The 15,723-nt window shown below is 33.1% G+C and overlaps 2 protein-coding genes across 4 annotated transcripts in view; one reads left to right on the plus strand and one right to left on the minus strand.

Moving 5' to 3' along the window:
- LOC108546002 (uncharacterized) overlaps window positions 1-15,723 on the plus strand; it is a 111,075-nt gene that overhangs the window by 14,938 nt on the left and 80,414 nt on the right. The gene's annotated exons all lie outside the window — the stretch shown is intronic.
- Window positions 1-15,723, minus strand: part of LOC108545988 (unconventional myosin-Ie) — a 46,204-nt gene that overhangs the window by 5,534 nt on the left and 24,947 nt on the right. Inside the window, exons 4-7 of the mRNA XM_017897886.1 lie at window positions 14,265-14,478; window positions 12,759-12,989; window positions 7,791-8,075; window positions 7,490-7,645 (exon numbers count right to left, since the gene is read on the minus strand). Of these exons, the coding sequence (XP_017753375.1) occupies window positions 7,490-7,645; window positions 7,791-8,075; window positions 12,759-12,989; window positions 14,265-14,478 (886 nt within the window). The remainder of the gene's footprint in view (window positions 1-7,489; window positions 7,646-7,790; window positions 8,076-12,758; window positions 12,990-14,264; window positions 14,479-15,723) is intronic.

Below are 15,723 nucleotides of genomic sequence, written 5' to 3' on the forward strand. Positions count from 1 at the left end.
ATATTAAATAGAATTTATTCATCATAAATGATATGTAAGCAAATAAGAAATGAGAACTAAATTGCAAAATTGAAAATCAACCCAAAATTTTTGCCATTTTCTTGTCTGGCATTACATACTTATAGCTACGATCTACAGATGTTTTCAAATATCGTCGACATAGATAGTGCTATTTCGATGTCAATCGGAACGGCGTTAGATGAAACAGCTTTCAATCTCAATAAATACAGTGGTTCACGAAAGTATTCGATCGCTATACATATTTTAAGAGAGTACCCTGACTGAAAAATTCTGATTTTAATAAAAGTATGCACGTACGTAAAGCATACAACGAGTTACATATGAATGAATCTGTTTCATTTGTAGATAATACTTCACGTTTGTGAAATCATTACTCAAACTTACAGTTGGATCTCTTGTTTTTCCCTTTCTTTTTATGTAACTGTACAACAATGCGAGGTAGAACAAAATTTTTGAATAAAAAAATGTTTAATTGTTTATGGCTCTGACACGCTATAGTCACTTCTTGTGAGATCTCATATAAAAAGCCAAAAGTGTGTTAAAACTTTAATAGTGGATTTTATTCTCTCAAAGTATAAACTGTATGTATATGTATTATACGTGTTTATATACCTTATACCTGGTATATATTATACCAGATAATCTATAGCGAATGATCAATATATGTTGTTCCGTCGTGGAACAAAGAAGACCCCTTACGGTCTTCCAACAGCCAGATCTTAGGGTCAAACAATTCAGCATCGGAATTTTCCGCTCCATGCCTTCAGCATGTTTCAATGCTTTACCTTTTTCTTTGACTTCTCGTGTCGCGGAACACGAGAATCCTGGAAATCCTTAATTTAACGAAATTAGGCGACGGCTCTTAAGACTTGGCTGACAATAGGCCTGAGGGCTCCACGTGGTCCGTACACGTTGGAAGCCTCAGGCCCTCGCTAGGGGTAATAAACGACCGATGGGGTCACCAGCGCGCGGGTGGACCCCAGGTACCCCACCTTGAAGGAGAGGGTTTCCTCCACTATCGTTGCTTTTTGGGGGAACCTTCCCTTTCTCCAAGGTCACCGATTCGCGAACCAAGGGAACGCCCTTGGTCAAAACAGCCAATCATATTTGGCGAGCTCCCGATTTTTCCAAAGGCCGATCTTAGGAAGATCGAGGAGCTCACTTCTTTGCGAGACCTCAGAGACACCGGTTCTCTTGAAACAGTTCGCCGCAAGAGTTCATCTCTGCAAATCAACAATACGCCACGTTTGCGTCGAAACGTCGAAGACACGACTCTTTTCCGCTCGTACAACTTAAACAGTTGCCCAATATTAATTTGGCGGGCAACACGTGTCGTAGTCGCGAGACGGCCTTACAACCCGTCGGAATTTCGAGATATTCGATCGCGACGCGACGCGACATATGTCATCTGAAGATTCTGTTTAAGTATTCCTGTTTCTGAATATGTTGCCAGTTTGATAATTTATTGGTTGGTATTGCGATGAAATCAGCTTCAGTCTTCATACTCGTTAAAGAATTATTAATTAGAATCGTCAGAAGAGATGAGTCATTGGAATAGTATGATAAATTTGTTAAAGGATGCGAATTGAGTGAATTGGTTTCAGTGATAAATATTTTGCATTGTTCATACGTGAAGCATTTTTCGTCAGTTATTCATTTTAGATACTGTTTGAATGATTTTATGAAAGCTATTCAAACACTATCAATTTGTATTGACAAAGCTGGAGTGAAATGTCACTTAATTTCTTCGTTCATGATCAAATTTTAAATTCTATTTTCGTTTCAGTGTGTTTCGTGAAGTTTGACAGACGTTGAAGGTATAAGTTGTAGGAAAAATTAACATACACTACTTTTTGTTACAGTGTAGCATAGCTCGTATAGTTCGATTAACATATTGGCGAGATAAACACCCTTCGTATTTCAGTTACGTATTACTCACGTAACACATACTAACCTCATGACTCAATTAATAAACTTGTTCTATAAAAGCAAACGCTATGGTCTTGAAATATGGCATTGCAGTATCGTTCGAGTGTATGTCAATTTACTATGTTATGAACTCTTTCATGAGAATATTTTACGATTCGTAACGCATATACTGCTTTTACATTTGGATATCTCCACCGGAAAATAAACTTCTTTTGAATTTGTACACCCAAAGTGACTGAGACACATTTGTTACAATATGTTAACCCTCTATGGACCGAATATATATTTTTCCTGCCTATAAAAATTGTATGTAACATAAAATCAACAAATATCAACCAATGAATTCAGCAGTTTTGAAAGTTTTATCATAACGAATTCATATTGAAAGTTTGAATTAACAACATTTGTATTATTGTTCCAAGATAATGTGCAATAGATAGACAAGATAATTTTCCACGCCATCTTGTGGAGAAAAGGTCATAGGGGGTTATAGAGGATCTAACCTATCATGATCGAATAACCGGTAAATGAGAAAGAATTAGAATTTTTAAAAATGGATCCACAGGAGGTATTGTAAAAATAATTATAAATATGTGACGGCTAAGATTCCGCCACTACGCCCATGCGAAAGGAGCAGGGACATTAGGGTCGAGTGTGCATCGGGTATGTCCCCGCAACATACCAGCAGTCGCTGCAGGTCAACAGGCATTGTCCCGCGGATGGTATTGGCTATCGTCAATGTCATGCCGGGGATTAGCCTGGGACCAGGCAGCGATGTTGCAGACCAACGGTCGTCTTAATTTACGACCTCCCTGGGCGGTCATCATGACTTTCCCGCGCGAGGGCGGTTCCCGCGTAAACCTTTCCCGCGAAAACTTAGTTTTTCCCGCGCGCGGGTTGACGGCTTTTTTCTACCCCTTCCGCGAACACTCGACCGCTTTAAAAGCTCCTAAGTCAGAGGACCACGGGACAGTTGGAAACCTTCTACGACGCCGTGATTATTGTCCCGACGGCCGCGACGAGCACCGACATACGGATTGCGATCCACTTCAAATATATGGAAAGAAAAATCGCGAACTGGAGTGATGAAGACGATAACGTTGAATGCAGTATTTAATAAAATACCCATACATCAGCATGTAACTTGAAAGTTACATGGGCCCATAGAGGGTTAAACTAAGAAAACGTTGAGAAAAATAATGTGACGGAGATGATGGATGAAGTTCACGTAATGTTTATTCAATAACTGTTAAAACTCGATAACACAGACGTTTTGGTAATTAGGACATTGCTTAAAAATTAAAAAATATCGTTGCATGATTTGAAAATGGCACTTTAGTTACAGAGGAAGTACGGATCAAAGATAAATTTGTTAAAGATGCTGTATATACGAAGGCAGTGAAGATGTTGTGATAAACCCCTACGATCATACTTTCAAACTTTACTTCCTCTGCCCGAAATTATCAACCTCCTGCATAGTTATCTGGCGCCATATCCAAAAATATACTTCTTACCCTAAAATTTAACCCTCTTCACAAACGCTCCATTCCGATTTCCCACGCCGCCAGACATCTTATCAAAGAACTAACCCTCTCCATAAACATCCCATCTCGATTTTCCAATTATCCTATCTTAAAGCTAATCACGAACACTCTACGTCCATTTCCCACACCACATTTAAAACCAAAAGTATCACGAAACTCACTTATCTACAATAACCATAAATATCCTTCCCCACTCTTTGGAACCACCCCCAAAAACTCATGTATGAAAGCTGACCGAGCTAGAGAATAGAACAGTCTTAAGCATACAATCAAACTATCAGGAGTTTCGTTCATCCTTTACTCGCGAATTGTATATGTCACTACGGTACATTATAATTGCGCTATTGGTAAAGACCTATTGATACTACGGTACAATAGATACGAACACTTAAATATCTCGATTCTTTGCATCGTCCGAACAATTCAACTCAGTTCGAACAAACGTTCGAGAACTCGATACTTTATTGTCATCGGGAGTTGTTTGACTTCAATCACCTTTCCCGTGACAATGTGATGGATAGAGATACTGAGATACTGAGAATCTTGGATGTGCAATAAGAGACACTTTCTGATTACATACGCTTTATTGCATTTGTAGTTGTTTGCAATCTTGAGTGTGATGTTTGTATATGCATTATGTTTGAGTTCTGTATGAGTTCTGAGTCCTGGTTGCGTTCTGTTGCGTTTTGTCCGAGTTCTGAATAAATTCTGAATGTGTTCTGTGATGTCTCGTCGTGTTTTGTTCCATGTCACGTCGGGTTTCTTGTGGTTGGTTAAGGATGGATGTTGATCAAGGAAAAATAATGTTTCACGATTGGACGTGGGTGTATCTAAACGAGTCTAGGTTTGAGGCGTTGCTAATCGCTACGGTGGATCTGTCACACGTGAGTTCAATCTGTTGGGTCAGGTGCTTGCAAGTGTTCTGTATTTTGTGTTTTAAATACATTGCTTAATTCGTTGGCGGGACGGCAAGGCAGGTCTAGTCTTCGGTGTTGCCGTCGCAACAGATACTATACGTATTAGTAATACAATTACTATGAAAAAGCAGAATAAAACACTTATTAGAAGACAATTGACAAACAAATTTAACACCAGACAAAGAATACAAGTTTCAAGAGGTTTATTTTAAATTGAATACTTGCAAAAGCAAGAGCAGTGTATGTATTACGAATCGCAGAGTTATTACGTGTACAACGAAGAGAATAACGAAGCACACGACAAAAATTGTCAACAAAAGAATTAAATAAAGATAGAATGAAGTATGTTTCATATTTGGATTATTATAGATTATTTAATTTTAATTTTATTTAATTATAGATGATTTAATCCCTTAAACTTAACCTAGAGAGACCGATCGCGCATACACGAAAGTATTCAAACGCTTACATTTACTACGTTCAACAACTGAAATATATACATTAAAGTGAAATATTTAAAACGATATGGTCAATGCAGTAAAGACATATACGACACTTACATTACATTTATTGGAGGTATGGACTGTGGTGGCGCTAGTGAATTAAATAGAAAATTGTCTTAAAGCTGTCATGTCAACAAAAGACGAATCAACGTCATATATAAATTTCCTATTTTTTAATTAATGGTACTTTTCACTAATATTGTACGTACTTATGCAATATTCTTATAATTCATCGATAATACATATTTATAATAAAAGCATCGTAAATGCTATACGTATAGTTGAATTATTTCCTAATTTTATTCATATACTTTTAAGAGTTCTTTTCTGTTATATATATATATAAATTATTATCGTTTGAAATATTTTAGTGTAAACGCATATATCAGTCTTTAAAAACAGTACATGTAGACGTTCGAATTCTTTGTAAAAATATAAAGTTCTAATTGTAATCCACGAATTGTTATTTTTATAACTGGAAGAAAAGACATTTTAATAATTTTTTAAATTGTTTATGTTTACTACGATAAAGAGTAAACAATTGGTATGATTTTTATGATTTTAATTGCTTTACGTTTACTTAATATTCTTTTTTGTCAAATTTTATTATTATTATTCAGTTTTGATTATTACTGCATATAATATGTATGCAACATTGACCTTCAAAAAATTCAAGTTTTATACAAAATGTACTATAAGAAATCTTGATATCCTGACATTTTGCTGAATTTTTTATTTAATTCTGTTACTTAATTCTGTTTCAAAAATAATTTACAATGTGCATTTTATACTGAATTAAGTAAATAAAATATATTTTGTCTGATATTTCAGTAAAAACGACATGATAAACAAATAAGCTGGGAACAAATACACTTATCTGGTTAAATCTTTTTATGTTTATGATGTTACGTACAGATATGTAATAATTAATACGAAAATATTAACATTGATTTATTATCTTTTGGCTGATGTATTGCAATATGAAGATTCCTGACCATTCTCAACATTTTAAGAAGTTCATTTGTTAAAATTCTAGATTCTGGAGATGGAGATGTCCTTTAACAAGTCGTTGACTATATTCATTTAAGATAAAACAAGAGTTTGAAAAGAATAAACGTCTAATTGCTGGCAGTTAATCAGGTCGTGCATATATGGCTTTGAATGAAGCGTCGACCATCAATGGTGTGGCTGGCAGCAAAGAACTCTTTGTTACCATAGATGTCCACAAATTAGTTTCACATCGTTTAGTAATTATCCTCCTTTATGAAGGCTTTAACAGCTAACACTGTTTTTCCAACCAATAACGATTGCAGAGATATCTTAGGCTCAAGATCGCACAAGATCACAACAGATTATACTACTCTTACCTTTAATGTTCTTGAAAACAATTCATTTTACTATGCAGATGTCGGTTGTTACTGAGTATAACCAGAATTAAAACTAGCGATGTTACATCCATGATCATTTCTTAATCAAGTCCTTTGCTATTGCAATTGGATTGAATTGTTGCAAAATTTGATAATTAAAATGTAATCAAAATATAGCCAAAATAAAGAAAACATCGGTATTCTAGATTATAATGATTTAATTTAAAGTTATATCCCTTGATATACGAGGATATTAGTGTTAAGCCCATTAGTTTTCTAACACTGGAGTGCCTAACCATTTTACTTTTGAGGAAACATTGCTGGCATTTTCTAAACAATCAAAGGTACACACGAATGCCTAGAAATTAGTTTATATACGCAAAAACATAGCAATTTGTAAGATATATGGATCAACAGGTCTTTGCTTCTTCTTCAGGCCTTAATCGTGATAGGCATGTTATACACTCAGAATGCAATATATTGACAATAAGTACATAGTTTTTCTTTGGATGCTTTTTTAAATTTCCATAGTTTTATAATTTTCTTAAGTTGTTTTCTTTCTGATCTGATATTCCAAGTGAGCGGATTCTATCTTGTGAATTTTCAAGTTACCTTATTGTGTAGGTTATCTGTGAGCCAAGAGGATTGTTCAAAGGGACAAACTGTCTTTAGATTAAATGATCCCCTACATATATTCCTATCGACCACATTTTTACAGAATAATTTTTAATTTAAGATTAAAAAAGAATAAAACTCAGATTAAATTAGAACAGTGACCAGCTGTGCCATGATTTTGGGAACACCCTGTATTGAACAATCATTGTAAATAACGACGTAAATCACTCATAGGAAAATATTGATACTAATAAATTAATATTTTTACGACTAATTAATTTTCTATCATATAGAATTCACAGTATATTATGAATGACTATAATCAGTTGATAAAATTTGCAATATTTTATCATTTCTAATATTTATTTTTAACATCGCTATGTTAATTTAAATGCTAATTTTTAGTAAGTAACGTACAACTGTAAACAAAATTTTAGTAAGATTATCATGCCGTTTGACCTGGAAAATAATTAGGATGACTGTAAGAGGTAATTTTATTGTCACTATCTACTTCCTATGGTGATAATTATTAGGTCAAGAACTGTGGCGAAAATAGGAATAATATAATATACGACGTAGTAGAAACTACTTACCTGAAGAGGGCTTAACGATATATGACTAATTTGATTGAATGAAAGTTTTCGTTTTATAACATCTATCAGTTTTCCTTTCTCTGAATCCTTTTTCATTTCTTCTTGACCAATAAGATATAAATGTTTATTGGTAAGAATAAGATTTCTTCTGCTCATCTGCAATTTATCGTTGATATATTCAATGTAACATATATAATATATGTAACATACGTATGTAATATATATATATTGTGTTATATTGCATTATATGTATTTCGAATTAACTTTTGTATAGATATATTTAAGTAATTAATGTAAATACCTTAAACCTTCTGTCATATTTCTTTACAACCTCAGCAAAGAAAACTTTTTCTTTTCTTCCAATTAAGTTTAATATTTGACGTTTGCCTTCTAACCCAATGTAGTCACCCATAAAATTTCTGTTTAAACTAGCTCGTCTACGTTCTTTACGACCAAATAACAAATCAGCTGCTTCTTGTTTTTCTTGTTCCTGCCTCTTTCGAGCGAAATATTTCTTAAACGCTTTTTGGATTACTCTAGCGTACATATTGTATTTCTGATCTCTTGCTTCTTCCAACATGAAAAGCTGAAATGATAAAATATAATAATCGAATATATTGTCAATTTATACTGTTACATTATATGAAACACAGATAAATTAGAGTTTCAGAACTAGGTCTGTTTTATTGAAATGCACACTTAGAGCTTCTAAATAAGAAAAATTTTATGAAAAAATACTTTAACATTTTGTCAGAATTGTTAAGTAAGTTTTATAACTTCTATTGTCATCAAGAAATTTAAAAATACGTTGGTTGGCAAAAATTTTTTCATACAGATACAACTTATGCTTAGAAACCTCGATTAAAGTTTCATGCTTGAGAACTTTAAAAATCTTAAGTAAGCTTAAGCTGATAAATATAAAATTAATATAAAAATTCATGATATACGTATTATGCAGAGCTGTATGTACTGTACAGTATAATGCATCCTGTATTATGTAAAATAAATATGATCCACATTATTAACAAAAAGGAAGATCAGGATATATTAAAATTGATTTTTTTTTTCTTTTTAATGTTTGCACCAAAACATTTGATCAACGTTGAATTTTTTATATTAAAAATAAATTTCAACTTTTTGTTCTTTGGACTTAATCAATTTGGCAAATAAGTATGTATATATTCAATTATGAATATAAAATAAAAATCGGAATGACGTATTCTACTAGATATTATGTCACTATACAGGGTGATCAGTAATTGATGAACATAACTGGATAGGATATGAATTTACTAAAAAAAACTTCTTTTCATATGATTTTTCGTTTTCAAAGAAATCGGCTTTTACAAAAATATTGAAATATTTGCCTATATTTTACAATTTGCAATAAACCGCGTTATACCAAAAATGCATTAATCGTTTGTATCGGATGATCTATACCGATCGATGTCTTATCACTATTCGGTTTTATAATATATTCTATTTTATTCGTTAGTTTTATATGTTTTATCCTTCTTAAGTTCGTAGAATTAACTTATGCTAAGTTTATGTACCGGAAGTTCAAGATATTCTACTCTTGATGGCTACGTGTGGTAGCTAAACATGTTTTATTCTGTTTACTGATTTTGTATATTCTATCTTGATGGTCATTGTTCCCACGCGTCGCGGTCCAAGTTATTTCCTTCGTAGGAACGCGTGGGCTGCTTTAAACTTTTTACGGTCTAGTGCTGATAAATTTCTACGGTAGCTCGTATGTTAATATGTTTCGTCTTGACTCGTCGAAGTCTTAATTCTTTCTCACGGAGTCTCCATTCTTACTGTTCCAAGTCTCGAATTAGACTGTTTGAAGTATCGAATATGACTGTTTCAAGTCTCGAATCTGACTGATTCAATTTTGATCTCCGATTCCTCGCCTTGGTATGTCGAGGATGCACGCTGATTGCTTATTTTGAGAAATTTTAATTTTCCAATCAGCGGCATCCTAAATGTTGTGACCACTTTTGTGTGCGCTCTTGGCGTGTCTTCTTTTGGTAAGGGTGGGACGATACCTAAGCAGACGTGAGATCACGGATTTTGCCCAAGGGTTACGGTCTTCCTCCAGGTGCGAAGTGTCGGTAGTTTTTACCATCAGAGGAACTTCGGGATGACCCTTCAGAATTACCGAGGTCTATAACACGTCTTTTCGCTATTAAGCGTGAACGAAATTAACCCTTTACACTCGAGAGGTAACCCTCAGTCACCATTTCATAAAATTTGGAAGATCGATATTAATTAATATATCAAATTTAATATAATGTAATAGCGTACGAGGTATTGAAATCAATTAATTTTACAATTCTATTATTATACAATTTTTTATTCACTGCTCAAAAAAGTATCGTCAGTTTTTCAGTAGAAAATCTTTGAATTTCTACTCTTCTCTAGCCAAAAAATCGTCGAGTGCAAAGGGTTAAGATTTAAAAGAACATCTGTTTCATTGCCCTCCAATATTCCTAGATTGCAACTCGAAAATAGTCTGTCTTTACGATCGTGTTATAAACCATAGAAATACCGATCTCACGGCTCATTTAGGTATGCCAAGGAGCGATATTCCATATGCACTGCGTAACAGTCATGTTTTTGGAATATTCCCATCAAGTAATTTTTCAGAGCTATGTTTTTTTGGCGAGGCACTAGTTATTCTCATCATATTGCACGTCGGTCTGATTTGCGATATAAGCTCATAAAGTTTATTACACAGAGAAACTTTATATACAGGCTGTCCAAGAAGGTTGAGACTAAACTTACCTATTTCAAATAGATGAAAAAGTTCATATAAACTTATATCCGAAAATTCTTTATTAAACAGATATTTATGATTTTTTGTGACACTAATAAGAAATGTTTGAAAATTCCTCTTTCTGCATTCCATTCGTCAAATTAGCGATTGTTAAACTCTTTCAAATGATTCCATTTGTATTGAAAATAATAGTAAATACATTTCGAATACATTCTCAAAGTCGATCTACTGTTTCTATCGTATTTTTATAAACCAACTCTTTTGCATGACCTCGTAAATAGAAGTCAAAAGGCGTTAGATTAGGTGACCGAGGAGGCCATCTGATTGGTTCGCCATGACCAATCTAACATTGAGAGAATTGTCTCTTAAGAAATTCATATTCCCTCCAAAATGTGGCAGGGCACCATCGTGTTATTGATACTTGGTAGGGTGTTTCTAATGAGACGTGATGCAACATATCGTGAAGATTATTTTGCAAAAATTATAAATAAGATTCAGCTGTTAGTTTGCATGGCATTCTATAAGGACCTATCGATTTATCGTCTATTATCCCTGCCCACACATTTATAGAAAATTGATGTGCATGCAAAGTTGTAACACGAAGTTTGTTTCCAAATCTTTAAACGCTTATATCTCTTCACTAAAGCCTTTTCAGACATAAGTTTATATGAACTTTTTTCATTTACTTGAACTCGGTAACATGTAGTTTCAGTTTAGTCTAAACTTTTTTGGACACCCTGCATCTAAAGTTGAAGAAAAACAGAAAAATTCCTGATACAGACGGAAGTTTAGGTTATGTATAGTAAGTCTACATTCTAAAATATGTATTTATACAAGTCCTACTTTATTAATACTAAAATTTATACGTACAGAAAATTTATACATAGGGTAGACAGAGATGAATCGGATCAAAGTCTGTACGATGGCAAAAAAAAAAAAAAAAAAAAAATAGTTAAAATTTAGAAATCCAAATGTTTATCATAAATTCATAATAAGTATATACTCATCACGAATATTAATGATCAGAAATAGAAACAAATTTAAAAATTTTTCTTTTATAAACGGAAAATTGAAAGATGAAGAATTTGGGGGTGAATCGGATAACTTAAAGATTTTTAGAATAACTTGAAATTTTCGTGTTAATTTAAGAAATGTATAATTTAATGTTTACTAGGTCAACGATTCTACTTAGCGCAATGGTGGTTGTTCATCACAGTTATTCTTTGTCCCCGTTTGCGTCAGTACGTTTCTCGTGGCACCACTTTTTAAAGATATTACACTGTATCTTCTGCAGGTAGATGGATAAATTTTTCATCGTACTAAGTGCCAGGCTATTGAATGCTGACTCGCTTTCTCCTTGACTAACTCTTTTTAGTTTTCGAAATTCTAAAGTTCTCCCTTATTCAACAGGTTTATTCTCCTTTTCATTATTCCCTTGGCGCCTTAGTCTTCTGGATAGGAAACCGAGGAAGGCGATTCTCCGTTGATTTCGAGAAAAATCGGCTAATTAAGCACGGTGATCGCTCTCGTACGATACTTCGAAATTTCGCAGTTAATGATCGGATAATTGCTACTGAGATAGAAGTTATCGAGGAAACAATTAAAAATCGTGTATCACTTAAGGGATGTAGTCCAGGTGGCATAGATGCTGAATTCTACTCATGAATAATAGCAAACGTCATGCGTCATATACTTTAATCGCGTTTCTCGTAACGCAACATAAACGATTATCATATTTAATGATAAAGTTATTTAAATGAAAAAGGAGAGTAATACGACTCACTCTAAATAACTTATCCAAATACCTCCAAAATTTGACTATATTTTTATTTCCATCCGATTCACCTCGGTTTATCCTACCTATTTCTGCCAAATCTTAATAAAAGCTATTTTGTTTACAATTGCGAGGAGATAGTAATTAATTTAGCGCGAGCAATGATGAACGAATAACAATTTTTATGTAACAACAAAAGAAATTAATCTTTTTCATTTGGATTTTAAACAAGGACAGAAAATAAAAAATAAGCCATAGTCGTACAACTTTGTACACTTGGAAAATAATAGTAATTTTTTTCATAAACATGTTTCTTACAATTGAAAGAGATTTTAATGGTTTCATCGTCCTTGCGATTTTTACACGTTATAAACGGATAAATTTTTCAACATAATTACAACCGGTGAAATGATCGTGAGAAAGAGAGAGAGAGAAGTCGAAAAATTTATTACACGTGACTTACGAGAAAAGTCGTTAAATAAAGTAATTAAAATGACAAGGTTGAATGTAGAATTTTTAACCTAAGATTTAAAAACTCACTTGATCAGTCATTTGATCGGTCGCGATCTCGCGCTTAACGATATTTTGTTAGTTCTACCTTCTGGCTCTGCACAGTACATGTACATATCATAAAAATTATTTTTATAAAGCAATGCTTCTTATCATTGAACTAATCAACATATCTATCATATTTTTAAAATAAAATTGGTGCTTACACTTTCGGGAGCTTTGATAAACAATTTCGTTTTTCCTAGTTGATATTGAGATCGATCGATATGAAGGCTTCTTAATATCCATTCGACACCCTGTTTGCCATCTCCTGACCATTGTGGCCAGGTTTCTTTCGTGAGAATTCCATACCTTTGTAAAAATTTGATGAACGGCCTTCTGTACGCGAAACCAGCTCTACGTACTCTGATATTTTCCTTCAAACCTAAATATTCTACCTAAATGGTGTGAAAAAGAAAAATATCAATTCGAGAAATATGTATTCTTACTAGTATTGTTAATATTTTGTTAGTATTGTATACGTAAAATATATATTTGATCATAATTAAATTCCTATTTAGTGTACAGGATGTCCTAAGGTAACATACCGGAAAATAATGTCACATCTTTTAGTATTTTGAATGTGGATTTAAATAATCCAATAAATTTTTTAATGCAAGATTATTTCAAGGTCAACTTACATTTTTTATCACAAGCCTATATTTTTTTGATTTCTAAACTTCATTTTATGCAAAACAAGACATAACTTTTATCTGAAACATTTTCTTGTAAGATTTCTGTTTAAGATATATATAGAGACACATCTTTTCAAATTCATGCTAAATTTACATGTTTCGTGTTCAAAGCTAATAGTGTTAGTTGCATCTCTGCTCAAAATACCGTAAGATAAAACATGTACTAGTTTATTTTCTTTTAAATTAGTTGTCTGCGAGACTTTCCAATTTGCAAATTAGATAGGACATCCTGTATTTAATATCCTTGAATTAATTTTATTCGTAAATAAATAATAAATTAATGCAATATTCGTAATATTCCGATTAAATATTTTGATAATCGTTAAATTGCTTTGCATCGTCAGACAACAATTCAGTTTAAAGTATATACACTCGTATACATATATACTTAATTACAGTATATTAATATTCATAATTAATTTTACAAAAAGGTAGTAAAAAATTGTTTTCCATTTATTTGCCCAATTGAAAATATACATGAAAAAATATATCAATATTTGCTTATAGATGCTTGGTATTAAATTATATTGTATGTAGTGGGTCACACATCATCTTCGATTGCTGATTTCTAACGACTATTATTATCTTATTATGTAAGTTTCAAAATCGTTGTTAATGAGGATGCGCGTCACATCGAATAATTAATAATTAAAATAAATCCAAGAGGCATAACACTTTAAGTTCGTGAACATTTTAATTTATGTATATCGAAGATTCCCAAGATATCATTATTTTGTGTGACAGTCAATTCTGTATATTTCACGACACTGTTATTTTATAAAAAGTTCATTTTCATCGACAGCTTATTTGATGTAACATAAAGCATATTTTCATTTACAAAAGTTAAAAATTGTATTATATTATATTAGCATCTATAAAAGTGGTTATTATCGAAGTTCGAATATTTCTGAGACTCTCTGTATGTAGACACGGATAAAAATTAAAAATTTAGAAGGTTTACTGAAAAAAAGGACATACCTGATGCTTTACTCTAACTGAATCCCAGTCTCGAGGTCTTTTTGTCTCATTTGGCTTTATACATCTAATGTAATGTGGTGTACATTTCATCAATTGATTAACCAATCGACTCGCTTGATTCCTTATCTTGTTACCAGCAGTAGTGGGTCTGGATCTAAGCGTTTTCGTTTTGCTTGCTTGGACTTCTTGCGAATATAACTTGTGGACCAAAGAACTGTAAATTTATAACATATTTAATACATTTCTTGTACAATATTCGTGGTATAGCCAAAAAAGAGATAATTTTACATTGAAAAATGAACGAAATGTTTGATATCAAGTTTTTTTTTTTCGAAGCTTCATTTTCGAAAAAATCGATTTTGAAAATTTATACCATTCGCGTAAGATCAACACTTTATCTTACAGGGAGAGTTCGCGGGTGTGAAAATGGCTTTTAGGATAAGACTTGATACAAGTTGCAGTATTCAGATAACGTGATAAGAGCCTCATAAGAGCCTCATACTGTTCATTAAACTGGGCTTTCATTTTTGAAAAATTTCACTTTAAGGTTTTTTTTATTCACTTTATATTATACCTTATATAAATATAAGTTTTTCTATTTATCCGAATATAGTGATGCGGATGCATCTGTTCATTCTGTTACGACGGTAATGATACATGGAAGATCTTAAAATGAGATGTTCTTCTCGAGGATTAACAAATTATAAATCAAAGACAAGGACTATGGATAGCAGTACTTGGGACCAGACTCAACAGAACCGCCAAAACGCTAAACAAACATACTCATAAATCTTAAAACTAAACAACATTAAAGGGAAACTTCCCTGACAGTTTCCTTCTCCTAAACCAAAGTCCTGTTAAAACTCCTTGTCCAATCAAAAACTCTATTTTCTCCTTTACCTACAATCACTCTCCACCAATCACCGCAAACCTAGATTAGACAAGACAGGCGATAGTTAGAAGTTAAAGACGAAACATCAGACAGTTTTTGGAAGTCAGACAGAACACATCGAGACGGTAGTTGGGAGACAAAACGAGAAGTTGAAGACGTAAGACGGAAGACAAGACGTAAAAGAGCAGAAGACGATATACCAAACACATACACATCATACAACTCATCAAATCATGTAATAAAGTGTATATACAAAACAAACTGTGGCTTATTGCACACCCTAAGTGTTCAGTATCCTGTAAGGATTCGGCATACGGAGAAGAAAGCACCACAGAAAATACAAGGCTACCTTCGCCACGCTACACATTCTGTAGTATACGGCATACAGTTCTCTCACTAAATCACTAATATATCTTGAACTAAGATTTCGAGTACTTATCTATGGATGTCGCGTCGCGTCGTGATCGAAATTCTCGTATTTCCGACGGGTTGTAAGGCCGTCTCGCGACTACGACACGTGTTGCCCGCCAAATTAATATTGGGCAACTGTTTAAGTTGTACGAGCGG

The sequence above is a fragment of the Eufriesea mexicana genome, unplaced genomic scaffold, assembly GCF_001483705.2.
Source record: "Eufriesea mexicana isolate 0111107269 unplaced genomic scaffold, ASM148370v2 scaffold598, whole genome shotgun sequence".
NCBI lineage: Eukaryota > Metazoa > Arthropoda > Insecta > Hymenoptera > Apidae > Eufriesea > Eufriesea mexicana.